General features: G+C 43.7%; 1 protein-coding gene across 1 annotated transcript in view; it reads right to left on the bottom strand.

The window, feature by feature from the left end:
- LAPTM4B (lysosomal protein transmembrane 4 beta) overlaps positions 1-13,966 on the bottom strand; it is a 62,622-nt gene extending 48,656 nt beyond the window's left edge. Inside the window, exon 1 of the mRNA XM_069779737.1 lies at positions 13,856-13,966. Coding sequence (XP_069635838.1) covers positions 13,856-13,951 — 96 coding nt within the window. The 5' untranslated portion in view covers positions 13,952-13,966. The remainder of the gene's footprint in view (positions 1-13,855) is intronic.
- Between the last annotated feature and the right edge of the window lie 125 nt (positions 13,967-14,091).

Genomic DNA, 14,091 nt, shown 5'->3' with positions numbered 1-14,091 from the left:
CTGACCTAGGCACTTTACTTTCTCTGTATAGATACGTCCAGATTCAGATTACATGTTTGTCAGCATTGCCTCTAAGTCTCCGTATAAGACGCATTGTGTTTGCCTGATCTGAAGTCTGCTGTGGTCAGTAGGAATCTCTCTAATGCTCTTTAGTGCATCACTTTTCTGTTTTATCAAGTCGTTCCTTTAAGATCCTCAGTGATGTCTGAGCACCTTCCAACTGTGCTGTCAGCAGTGCAAGTGAAATACACCATGTATTTATTTGCTCACCTTCTTTCTCTGAGAAAAAAAAGTGTGCACAGTTGGGCGTATTGTATTTGTTAGGGTTTTTCTTTTGTTTTGAAAGTGATGCGACCATTGAATTTTGAAAAATGCTTTAATGCATAAATTTAATGTGCCTAAAAACTTACTGATGTAGCATCTTCCAAGGACACATAATCAAGGACAAGAGCATAAAGTGATTCCCTGTTGATATATGCAGCTGGTATGAGAGTTGAAGTCTCTGTTCTAGGAAAAACAAAGGAGATTTTTCTGCTCTCTCAATAGGGCTAAGATTTCCTTCAAGACGTTTTTCATTCCTTCAGCAACAGATAATGTAACTACTAACTAACAATGCTTAGAAAGCATTGTCATTATGCAAAGTTTCAGTAAGCAGCTAAGCCCTATACCTTCCCAATGAGATATGTCTTCCTCCTTTTATGGATAGAGAAACAGAAACATGCTCATGAACATGCAACGGGGTGGTGTTCAGCAGTAAGAATAAAATGCAAGATTTTGCACTATCAAGTCAGAACTGTGACCACTGGGTCCTGCTGCTGGTTACAGCCTTAGTGCCACCCAGAGTTAGAGGAGAGGAGCCCCGGGGCCACTAACAGGCCTTACTGGCCCTGCCCAGCCCCACCTTGGGCCTCCCCACACCCCTGCCCATGGCCCAGGACCCCATTTCCAGTTTAGCCTGGGCTCATCAGTGCCTGCCCCAGTGGCACCACAGGAGTGCTGGTCTCCAGCCAGGCTTCCTGGATGGACCCCTTAAATGCATGTTGTAGCTTGTCTCCAGCTGTCCCGCCGGTCTCATCCCCTTTTGCTCCTGGATGGGATGGCCCCTGGCCAGGACTCATCACCTGCCATGTTGGGGCTGTTGATGGACCCCATTATCAGCGCCCAGTTCTGCACCTGGGCTCAGCCCCTACAGGATGGTGCCCAGACTGCCCTAACGAGAGACTGGACAAAGATCCCACAGAAAGTCCTAGAAATGCCCAACTGTCCCCTTATCCTGATACAGAAATAAAATAATAATTAAAAAAATCCCCAAATGTTGCTTCCCTGGCAACCAGATGGAGTACATCCAACTTCTCATCTGTGTAGAGGAGGAAAATAACCCCACTTTGTAGAGACCCCAGAATGTATAATGAAAAGGGCAAAACAGGAAATATTATGGAGGAGATAGCTAGTCCAAATACTAGAGCATTACTTGGATTTCCTGCTCTGGGCTTACAAAACACAATTTCGGATTTGAGTAGAAGATATTTTGAACAGCAGCTACTGTGTGAGAGAAGGTGCATGCAGGCATGAGGGAGAAAGGCAGCACGTGCTGAGACTAGGACTGGCACCGCCAGCCACTGCTGCTGCTTCCATCTGTACTGTGATAAAGAACCAGCAGCCTATGGAACATGCAGTGTCTATGATGCAAGGAAACCACCTCATGTCTTCCACAGACAGTATCCAGCCTTCAGAAACTATATAATACCCCAAAATTTCAGACCTCTGCCACTAATGAGTGACTTGCCTTCTTTTGCTCATCATTTGTTCCAGAGATCAGCAGTGAACTGCGGTGACCCGTGGAGATAAAATGCAGGGGAGAGAAGGTGTCAGGAGCCACTGCATCAACAGGTGATGAGAAAATGAGTACTGCAGTAATTTCAGACCCTTCACAGAAGTGCAGCTGCATGGTATCTATCCCAGCTTATCTAAAATAAAATTAGTTCCAGTAGCTCCTAAGAACATGCCATTAACACAGATCTTTTGCCAATTCCTAACTTGAGCAGACAGAGAAATGCTTAAGCCAGCAACTTACACAGATGTCCATAAATACTAAAACAATTGTCAGGAGTTACAATGGCTTAATTTTTCCTTGCCTTCCTCCTGCTTACAGTGAAGAGTTGAAATACAATTGCTTTGATAAAGGAGTTTAGAAGAGGAAATATTAAGCTTACTTTAACATGACACACTGCATTAAAAATACACCAGTGTTTCTATTGAAGTCCACAGGGTCCCCTCTACAAATATTCTACTACAGTTCTCCCTAATGTGGTGAAGAGAGATCCTTTTACTTACAGGAAAAGGTGAGGCAAACCCCCTAGCTTTATTTATATTGAGGATTCAGTTTATAACTGACTCCGTGCATGTAATGGTCTGGATGCTGTCTGTGCAGTGAAAGATGTATGTACACCTTTAATTCTGTGTCTGTTCTTGGCCTCACTGAACTCAAGAGAGATCTACTTAAGCACACTCCTTAAATCTCTGCATTGGTGGAGAACTAACTCACTGCCTGTGCTCCCTGTCCAGGGCCCTTTATGGTTCCAGAGAGTTGTTAAATGACAGTGAACACCCCAGGAAGACATAGGTATAAAACCTCAATACTTTTAGATAAGGGGAGAAAAACAGAAAACTGCAAAGATGAACTCTGTTTTTATGATATAGAAAATAATGAAGAAATAGATTTAATGAAAATACAGTCATTCTGGGTTAACCCCCCAACTTTCTGTAATCTGTATTAGTGAATTATAATACCGTGATTGATATGGGCAGCTAGTTACCAAAAACATCGCTATAGTTTACTCTGTAGTCCCATACCTGGCAGAGTATGAGCTACCAGATGAAAGAGGAGATGATGTTTCTGAACAAAAATCGCTGTGACTGAGCAGCAAATAACAGCAGATTTCTCTGAGGACTTTGAATGGTGAGCCATCTCAGGGTGTTGCTGACCAAGGCTCCTACACCTTGGCCAGGTTTTGAACTGGCACACAAAATACTAGCTTATTTTTAATACCCCACAAAACTGGCAGGGTTTGGTTTGTTGCACTCTACAGAGATACTATTGAAGCCAAGTCACCAAGGACATTAATTTTACTAGTAAGAAATGCTAAATGTTTGTAAGAAAACTGAAGAAAGCCTCAAGCATACCCCTCATACCGTCTATCTCTCTTCAAAAAACTCAAGGTAAGATTATGACTCTAGGTGCTTGTTCTTTATAGAAACTAACCCCCAGTTTTTGCTCCTTGAAACTAAACTAACAACAGCAGAATATGTTATAGTACTTGGATATTGGAAGTCAGTATTACTATTAGAAAAACTAAGAATGTATGGAAAATATACAGTTAAGCTAAGTCAACATCCTTAATTCTCCCCATCTACCTTTGCCTTCCCACTTGGCATGTTCTTTGCATTTTTTTTGCTTTTTTCTTTTAGTAGAAGTAGAAGATATTAATAAAAGCAAGAACACTTGTTTATTAAGAGGACACAAGAACCCTACAAAAGGAAAAAAACATATCAAGTTTGGGATTTCACTCTATAGTTCAGGGTAGATTTGCACTATCTGGGGTGCCTGTCCCAAACTTCTTTGTTAGCACTGATGATGAGTTAAGGTTTATGATCTATTGCCCTGTATAGGCAGATTTTTCTGTCTGTTCTCTCTCTCTCCCTGTTAGGCAAAGTGTATTTTTTTTCTGAATTCTGATTAAAGAGGAAACAAGGAGGCAATTTTAGCAATAAAGGTTTTACAGCTGTCTGACTGCTGCAGAGAGCAGGCAAACAACGAGGTATCCCCCTGTGTGCCCAAGTTTCTTTACAGATCTCATGGCAAAGAGTCAGTCATCTTCCCCCCCCCCCAGGGCACGTAGGGCCCAGGAGCTACATCTGAGCACACCTCAGTCAGTGGCTTGAACTCCTTAGGAGAGGAGGAGCGGGAGAATCCTGGCTGTCAAAGTAGATCTCTCTCTCTTTTTTCTGCTGTGTAAGCCTTCCGCCTCATGCTAATGAAAATGTTTCAACTCTCCAGTGCTGGGGGACAAGCTGCAGATGTGTTAGTGATACACAGATTAATGAATGGTCCAAGGAAGGAAACCCAGCCACACTTAGTTATCTTTTCACCCAATGAAACTTAACAGTCTGAAGGGAAACAGACTATCATGGCCACATAAATTTGGCTTAAAAGGGAATCCTTCAACCCTTTCACCAGCGAAACTCATTATCAGACATTATTACTGAAGCCAAAAGGTTGGAGGAATACAGAAAAGGATGAGCTGTTTATTCAGGAAATGCAAGTACTTAGTCATATTACAAAGCATCTTAAAACCAGAATATAAGTCTTCCTGCTTCAGGTTATTGCCCAACCTTAAAATAATAGGAGAATAAAAGAAAATGTTATTCCTGCAGAAGCCGTTCTTTCTTACTTCCCTGTGTGTTTTCTCAAAGCATATGTTTCTGGCTGCTACCTGAAATACTGCACTGGAATAGGGAGACCATTAGTGAGATCAGAAGTAGCAATTAACTTTTTATGTTCTTTAATCTGGAGAAGACAGAGTAGAGTCTGCAAATCTTGTTGCTTATTTTTCCATATTACTCATGAGAAGTCAAAGAATGAGCCAGGCAGGCTCAGACTAGCATATTACAAAGTGCATATTATAGAGAGCATATAATAGAAAGCTGTGTAAAATATTTTAATCAGACTTTATAAGTAATTTCAACTTTGATTATTATAATGACACTAAGCATTGAACTTTAAAGGCTGTGCTGACTAAATTGATATAGGAAGTCCAGCATAATTTATCAGCACTATTCTGTACCAATGACTCAACTACTGCCTACTGTCAGCCTTTTAACAGTACTAAAACCCAAACCACAAGAGGTCTGTTATTAATGAAATATGGTAATGGCTAAATTTATTTAAAAAAAAATAATCAGATAGACAGGCTGTGCAGAATGCACACTGGAGGTTTCTTCCTCCCTAGAGATAGAGTTTCATTTGTTACACACTTAATCTTAGTCCTTTCATGGTTTAAGGAAATAGGATATTTGTATGCAAGTTTATCAGTGGATTCATTGCTACTTTTACACTATATTTAAAGAAAGTTGCACCTGTATCTGAGGAAAGTCCCGAAAATGATTGCTGAGGTCTTCTGCCCAGCCCTGGAGAAATATAATCATACACCCATGTTCAAGTTATAATGTTGCCAGACCAACTCACAATTTCTACTAAAGCACATCTTGGTTCAGGATGCTATGGAGGGCTAGCAAAGAATTGGTATGCATTAAAACCTTATAGAAAATGAGTTGTTCAACTGGCCAGTTGGGATTTGTTTGGTTTCTGCATTTGTCCTTGGCTTCCAAAAATGGATTTTTGAGTCTTGCAGGTGACTGTGAAAGGTTGAGGGCAGACTTGCTGAAGGGTCAATGTTGATGTGAGTTGTGGCAGCTCCCTTGGGTCTGAACCTTAGTGTGGACTCGTCACAGAGGATGGGCCAGTCAATGCAGCTGTAACTGAGCACCTGGGCTGGATTGCCCAAGGCAGCTCGTGTGTCTTAACCACACCAGCCCACAACTAGCTCTAGCCTCTTCAGACTCACCTCTAGCCTCTTCGGACACATGTTTCTGCACTGGTGAGAGGAGTGTGCCCCAACTTTTGACAGCAAGCCACATATGCCCACTTTATTAAAAAAAAAGCACACCAAAACACACTAAAACTTTGATCAATTATTCTTATGTAGTCACCACAGGCAATATCCACAGAAGCCATGCAAGGGACCAGGGCTGTCAGCAGCAAACTGCATCCTTGCATCACCCTGCAACCCAAGGCAGGGAATTAGTTATGTAAGGAGGAAGCGGGCACACCACGAAGGATGGTACAGTACAGATAATTACTGAAATAGTAAACAACATGATCACACGTATCCAATCTGTCCAGGCACAGCTGTTTCACAGTTGGGAAATGCACCTCTGCAAGGTGAAAATCTCCCACAAACCTGTGTTTCTGCCAAAAGCATTTGTCCCGTCTGTTTTAAGTAGCTTAATATATCTCCTGACAGAAGAAGACCTTGCTCAGCACAAGCAAGCAATGAAATGAAAAACAGCAACAGCACTTTAAAAAGCTCTTCTAAGGCAGAGGACTAGGATGACAGTAGTCAGAGCTGACTGCAGACATCCGAAAGAGAGCAGACCCACAGGAGGTCCAGGAGCAGTGCGCTAGGCTCACGTCCACATTATTTCTTCAGTGATGCCTTCCTGGCAGATTCACTGCCACAGATTGACCAGGAACACTCTCTGCACCTTCAGCAATGAGTGTGGTTTTTCTTTTCCTATCCTGTTGTTTGGAGATTTGGGGCTTTAAACCTCCAGCCCAGCTGCAGAACAGCCCAGAAACTCCTGTGCAGATTTTCAAGCCATGGACACTTTAAACTTCCAGAGTTTTACAGTCAAAGTATGAGCCTCACAGTAAAACCAGAGAAAAAGAAAGCAATCAAGGAAATTAACTCCTGGCTATTTTGCAACATCCGTTCCATATGTCCAGGAATATATAAGACTAATTGCATTTTCACTGACGTCAGCCTAATCAACGATCAGTTTACTAAGCTTAATGTGTTCTCTTCTGGCTCACTAGGAGATACATATTAACCTTCAACAGCACTTCTAAACATATTTTACTTGATTAATGTAATACCTCCTCTCCTTTCCATAAATACATTCATGATTTTTGTATAAAAAATGAATGTAATTATAGCATACTGAACTCTTAATGGGTTTCTTTTCTTTAACAAGCATTTATGTAAACTTTGCTCCTCTTACAACCAACCATCTGTTTTTTCATTGGAGGGAGACAACTGTTCCTTGTGATGCCAGAAAATTTATTATCCAATTGAAGGCCTTACTAAGAAAAAGGGACATTTTACAAAGGTTTGCTTTTTCTGAATTGATAACTCTGTTGATTAGAAGAGACAATTGTGTCATTATCCTGGGCAACTGATGCAGATTATCAGCTATCATTGCAATAATTCATATACTCTGTGAAAAATCCTAGTGTGGTATTTTGGGCTATATGAAAAATTGCCTATGTAAGGGGATTAGAGCTTAAAGATGTTTTAAGAAATCCTTCTGTTGTGTTACTGACTAATAAACAGTTCAGTAAACACATGGACTGTCCAAAAGATGCTTACAAGAAATTTTATCCCTCTGATGACTTAAAAAGTTTTTTAAAAAAAAAAACATTAATAAACACACTGATGTATGACAGAGACTGGGGAGCACTGACAAAATGCTGTTTCTGCTGCTCTCTGCAACACAGCAAACACACAAACCTGGCTATTTTCACTTGGAACAGAAAGCACAGGTAACCTGGGATACGGTGTACCGATGTATCCATCCTTTTTCCAGATAATCATTCTGGTCTGTTCATGGATTGATTCTGTCACCCAGAGGTGAGTGATCAGGGTCTTCGTAAGCTGTTTTATTGATTATGCAATCTAAATTTCTCCCATATAAAGTACTTTATTTTGTGATTGAACTGAAGAGGGTCTGAAGCATGAATTGGAGATAGGAGGTGGGATAAGGTCCTGCACTGAAGAAACCGACCTGGATTTGTGCATGGTGGGGAGGAGCTCTTTAAGGAGTTCTCCAGAAGCCATTCTTGAAGCAATCAAACAATTATATTGTTTAACACTGTCTCTCTAGATAAGTTACAATCAGAATGTGGTTATTGACAAGATATATTTTGTTCATGCTAATGATCAGTGCTGGTCTTTATTCTTTGCTCTATCATGTCTAAAATGAATAGATATGTTTTCAGTTTCCTAAGAAAATACTATGCAGGCCCTAAGCAGATATTTGTGTGCAGGATCAGTCATTTATTTCCCGCTGGTCTTGAAGAAGATAATGAAATGGATGCGATCCACTCCAAGAGCAAATACCCTAAACCTCCTCTGACTGCAGTCTCCGTTGGATATTCAACATGTACATCAATCACACAGGGAAGCCTTTGAAAGTAGGATTTATATTTTTCTTTATTCATGATGAATTCCAAGTTTTCTCTCCACTTTCCTCAAGAGCAACCATGTGCCCAGGGAGTCTCCAATGAGTTACTTGGGAATGTTACTAGTTTTTTTCAAGATCTCAGCTTTCATTTTATGAAAGGAAGTACAGTCAATAAAAAAAAATAATGATAATTTTATAGACATGGCACTTGGGACATAAATATTTAGTCACTGCAGCCATTCCCACTACAAGAATCGGGAATCTCAAGTAATTTCAGATTATATCATGACCCCTTCACCTGCCAGTGGAGAAATGTCACCTGCTGCTGCCACTACATCTCCTACCAGGGGATGGGAGTTAGCCATGTCATTGGCACCACACAGCTCTTCCCCCTGAATACACTGCCCAGGTCGGGGCCATGGAGGGGCAATCACCTGGTGAACCCACAACGAGCCCCATTCTGCAAGACTTCTTTCCCCAGTGCCACCAGTATTGGATTGTTAGTGGAGGTGGTAAAAGCAGCGTTGCCTGCAGGATTACCTGACCCAACGTCCCAGCTATATGACACCGGCATGACATGGGAAGTGATGTCCCTAGCTGGTATGAAGGAGCAGAGCCTTCAGTGAGCTGGCTGGTATACTATGACCATTCATATGGAGATAAAGCTGGAGATCCTTTATACTTAGCCCATTTCATTCCATATAAAGGCAAAGAAAGCTAATTTTTTAGGCAAAACACAGGGCCTCATACTTGCATTCATGCAAATTCCCACAACCTGGCACTGGATAACAAAGTTTCCAACTCCCTGTAACATCAGGCTTTCTAATGGTGCGCTTTGCCCCTTTTCACAATGTCAGATCTTTTTCAGTTTTCAAAATCTCCTGATTCTCACAGGTTCATTTTCCCTGAAAGGGTGTTTCCACCCTGTTCAGGAGATCCCTGCTTACAACTCCTTGCTGATGTGAGCACTCTCAGACAGCATAAAGGTTGCAGGAGTAAGGACAGAGCAGCTTGGAAGGACACCGGCATAGGTATATTTTGTTTATATGAGTAGCCAGTGCTGATCTCAACCCCCTGCCAAGTAAGCCAAGATTTCAGTAATCTTCTAACTGGTATTTAAGCACATTGCCATACATACTGTTTGCACGGGACTTGAAAAAGACAGGGAAATAAGTGCGGCCCAATTGCAAAATATATACCTTGATTCTCTTTTTGACATCAGGTCAAGTGCACTCTACTGATCTCAGCAGGGTGTTCAACCTGTCAATCAATGAGGCCATAGCAAGCAGTGCTGTTCTTTTGCTTTACAATATAAAGAGGCCACTTTTTCACCCATTAGGACTCAATCCTTTTATTAAAAAACGACTGGGATGCAGGCAGAAATTATGCACGCTTTCAACTATATATCCAGAAAAATCCAGAACCAAAATGTCACGAACTAGCAATTCACTCTGAGCTTTCCACAAAGAGCAGCTCGAACGCTGAAGCCACCGGGGCTAAAAACTTCGGCTCGCTCTATTCACCTTCTTACCGCGCGTCCTTCCGAGGGAGCCACACAACTCCATAACCCGCCGTTATAAAAGCTTCTCAGCCTTCCATTAGTTCTTAATTTCCGCCCCTCTCTGCCGGGGCCCTGGGGGGCTGAGCCGCGGACAGCTCCGCCGGGGCTGGACAGCTCCCGCCGCGCCCCCGGGGCCGCCAGCGGCTCCCGGGGCTCCCGGGGCTCCCGGGGGACGGCGGGGAGCAGCAGCCCGTGGCCGGGACACTGCTGCAGCCAGGCGGGTAGCAGGCGGCGCTGGCCACACCGAGCTCAAAAACGAGAGCTCCTGCTTCTAATGTGGGGGTTTTTTTGTTGTTTGGTTTTGGTTTTGGTGGGGTTTTTTTGGGGGGGGGGTGGGGGGTGTTGGTTTGTGGTTTTTTTTCCTGAACTGATGCCTTAAAGTTTCATCTTGTCCCCTCCCAAGTCAATGGGAAATAATTCCCTTTGTCCCAGATGGTGCCATTGGAGCCTCGGGGTGCGCATAAACCCCACTGCCATGTGCCGGGAGAGTGGAAAATCCTTCCGTGACACTGTCAGCACATCTGACGTTGTTGCTTCTCTGTATTTTAGATAAAGAAAGTGGAGTCCATTTACTCAGGAAGAAGATGTGCTGTGTTTATAAATGCTGTTACCGATGGGGATGTTATTCTGACTCACTGGTACCGACTGGGTCACTTGGAACTGACAAAAATGCTGGCTTTCCCCTGGACTCTGGCACCTGGGGGAGATCAGAACTGAAGCTGGCTCATTTCAGCAGTGTCACTGCCTTGAACAGCATGCTGATACAACTGCTGGAACAAAACTAAGCTGCTGGAAGTGACTTCCTCATTTTCCTTATTTTGTTCTTTTTTTTTCCCAAAATGTGACACTTGTAAGACTTTTGTGCCCCCAAATGCCTCTGCGTTATTACTTGTGACCTCTGATTTCATGTTATAATACAGAAAAGTGTGAAGTCCATGCCAGTGGGATAAAAGATCAATAACCAGCTGAACCAAACTGGTCCTCAGGTTTTGCAATAAATATTAGCACCCAGCCAGTCATATTGCTGCCATTGTAATCTTCAGCATAAAGTTTGTATTCAGCACTGCAGCACCCCCTCTTAAGCTTTTCTCCCCAAGGCAGCACACTAGTTCCTGAAGAGCAGGCTGTTCCACAACCTGATTAGATATTCTTTTCAGGAAATTTCCTCTGGCTGCTCCACCCATTACAAGTTACTTTTTACGTTGAAGTACCTCAGTGCTCTGTGATCATATGTATATTTTATTATGTATGCTATATTGCAGCATCATGCAATGCTGTATTAGGTTATATTATTCTAGATGCAGTGCCTATGGCTCTACCAGGAAGAAACTAGTGAAACACAATAGCTGTAGAAACATTAGCATTCTGAGATCCATTATGTTCTAAAATAGAGCAAAGTTAAATATTTATTTCCCAGCTATTGATACTTTATGAGACCACTGTAAGTGTCCTCAGCTGCTGGGCATGTGTTGGAAATGCACACAGCGTTCCTCCCCCTTACCTACATGGAAAGTGCTCTCATCGTGCAGCCCTCATGACTCCCTGTGCCCTCAGCTCCCCACTCTCTCCACTCTTTGTAGCATCCCAAACATCCGATTAAAACATTAAAACTAAAGAGCTGCAACATCATCCCAGAGAAATGCACTATTTTTTTCCACATTTACTCAGATATGAAACTCTGCCTCCTGAAATTATACTAATTCAAAACCGGTTGAACATGCAAAAATGTTATTTTAAAAGCCTGCCAAAACTTTTTAAGCTACTATGCTTCCCTCCTTCAGAAGCCTCTACTACTGAATCATTGTATTCATAGTCACAGAACTAATAAAACTTACACTTCACAGGTAGCGAGATACGAAGAAGCAACAGGAAAACTATTCATTCTCTAGGGGCATGTTTTTCCTTCAAATAATTTCCTGTAAAGCATAATGGCAAACAGTTTACAGAATACATGTTGGTGTGGAGAAAAATCAAAGGGTTTTTTGTTTGAACTTTATTTGAGGTAATGCTCATAGCTCACATGTGGTGAGCTATGCAACCACCCAAACTGCATGCAGAGAAAAAGTTTGCCACCAGGACAGTATCTGTTTTTACGTAAACCATCAATAGCACATGGTAACAAATCATAATTGTTCTTCTGAGATAAAACAGTATTTTTGTATATGACTTCGTAAACCAGAGCTTTCAACCAGGGTAGCTATTTACTCAACAAGCTACCCCTCCCTTACTTATTGCTTCCTAACTTTGTAAGCTAGCAAAAGGTTTAGTGTTTATTATCAACATGCATCTAAATTTCTATTCTTAATAGTTAACCTTAAAAATCTAAATATTTGCAATAGAGGAAAAAGCACAGAAAGAAATGTGCACTTTGACATGTTATGACGTATTGCCAGTTTGAAGTTATGCAGAAATCTGCCCTGAAAAATTTATGAAATCAAAAGAAGTACAAAGAGGTGTAAATCAGGAAATACCTGCTAGTTAGAAAAGAAAATTTGAAAACAGATTTTTCAGAAAAATACTATGTGGAATTGGGGCACTGGTATTTAAATGTTAGTAACACAATAGGAAATGAAGTCTAAAAAGCTGTCAGGCTTTTCTTTGTAGCTAAGGCCAGCTGATGCACTTACTTCCCTCTTCCTCAAATATCTTTAGGTCCACTGAACAGCTAAAATATCTGTATCTCTGTCTTTGTGCAGCCAATGTGAAAAGGCTTCATTCAGCTAAAGGCAAAAAGAAATAAGCATCCTGGAAGAAACGTTCAAAAGCTTTCAGGTCATACGAAAACTTATTGAAACTTCATTGCAGCCAGGCAAAGAGGGGCATCTTTTTCAATACTGTCAGTATTCCAGATACCGCAGACTGTGGATATTGCATTTAACTATATTTTATTAAACCAGGAACAAGAAACAGTTGAACTAATGCGCCATTTTCTCAGAGGTGAAATATGTATTTTATAGGATCCAGAGAATTTTGTATGATTTCTAGGACATAAATGTCAACCTAGCCTTTTTATTACGCTGATTGAATTTATTTAATGAGCTGTCCTACAATGGAGGCCAGCCCTGCATTTTTCACTTGCTTCTGAAGGGAATTTCAGCAGTTAGCAAATAAGCCTGGGTCTAATCTGCTTCCGTCTGCAGTCATTTGAAAAATGATGCTTGGCAAACAGTTCTGCCTGGCCTTGGCATCAGACGGAGACTGATTTCTCACACCAAGGGATGGGGAAGACTGAGCAGGCTGAGAAGTGCATCTACATAACCCAAAGTGACGAACCAGCTCTTTTTATTCTTGTGACATGTTTGCAAACCCTGTGACTATGGCAGGGCCGGCTCTGGGAAAGCTGCTTTTCCTGCATTGCTACCCAAGGGATTGAGAAAAGATTGGCAAAGACAGGAGAGGAACCGAGGGCTTAACGCGCCTCCTCCTCACCGAGTCTTTCCCCTGGCTGAAGAACCGGGTGTTGAACAACGTCTGGGTCTGATGATAACCCATTAAAGCTGTGCCTCGAGGGTCAGTTCCTCACTCATGTCCTATAACCCTGATGGAGGAAAAAAGTCTTTCTAGTACCCGAGAGCAGCTGCCTGGAAGCTTTCAGCTCTCTGCCAGGCAGCCCAAGATACTACTGACAAACAGTTATCTGGCAAACAAGGAACAGCAGTGACGAGAACACGCGGCTTCTTCACGAGGCAGCGACCAGAGATGACAAAACGAGATTTTTCTGCGCAATGTGATCAGGGTCCGGGCAGCCTCGCTGGAGCTAATGCGCCAGCGGGGCCTCGGTGCTGCAGTCAACCCCGGCCTGAGAAACACCGCTGCGAAGTTTGGGGGGAAACCCCTCACTCCAGGGATCCTCGCTCATCACCTTTTCATCTGCCGAACGCCTTTTTGCTTGAGCCCCTGCTGAGCCTGCCCGTGCTCTGCATCCCCTGCCCCCACTCCCCCGGCCCCAAACACACGCAGGCTTCATTTCCCGATTTAGGCAGAGTCTAAACGCCTCACCGGGGGTAACCCGCGCCTTAGCAGCGGGGAAGCGCCGGACGGAGCTCGCCGAGCATTACGCTGCTAATAATAACATGACTCCTCGGAGGGTTATCTCCAAAAAACGCCTGAGCTGCGAGAGGCAGCCTCAGCTGCTGCTGCGCGCATCCCCCTCCGCGGAGCAGCAGCTGAGGCTGCCCCTGCAGCCGGCGCCGAGCCGCCGGGCCGGGGGGAGACACCCGCGGGCGGGACGCCGGGGACGCGCACACCGGGGGACGGCCGGGGAGCGCTTACCAGGTACCAGATGCCCAGGATGATGGTGCCGGTGCGGACATGGCAGCAGAGGCAGCAGCTGTTGGAGTAGAAGCGCGCCCAGGGCGAGCTCAGCATCTCCGCGGCTCCTCCGGGCTCCGCGCCGCTCCGCGCCTCTGGCCGCGCCGCGCCGCTCCGCGGAGGCGGGACCGGGGCCGGGGCCGGGGCCGGGGCCGGGGCCGCCCCTCCCGGCGGGCGGGACCGAGCTCGGGGGGGGC

The sequence above is a fragment of the Haliaeetus albicilla genome, chromosome 3, assembly GCF_947461875.1.
Source record: "Haliaeetus albicilla chromosome 3, bHalAlb1.1, whole genome shotgun sequence".
Lineage (NCBI taxonomy): Eukaryota > Metazoa > Chordata > Aves > Accipitriformes > Accipitridae > Haliaeetus > Haliaeetus albicilla.
Note: the sequence above shows the minus strand (reverse complement) of the source record. Positions and strands in the feature narration are given on the sequence as shown.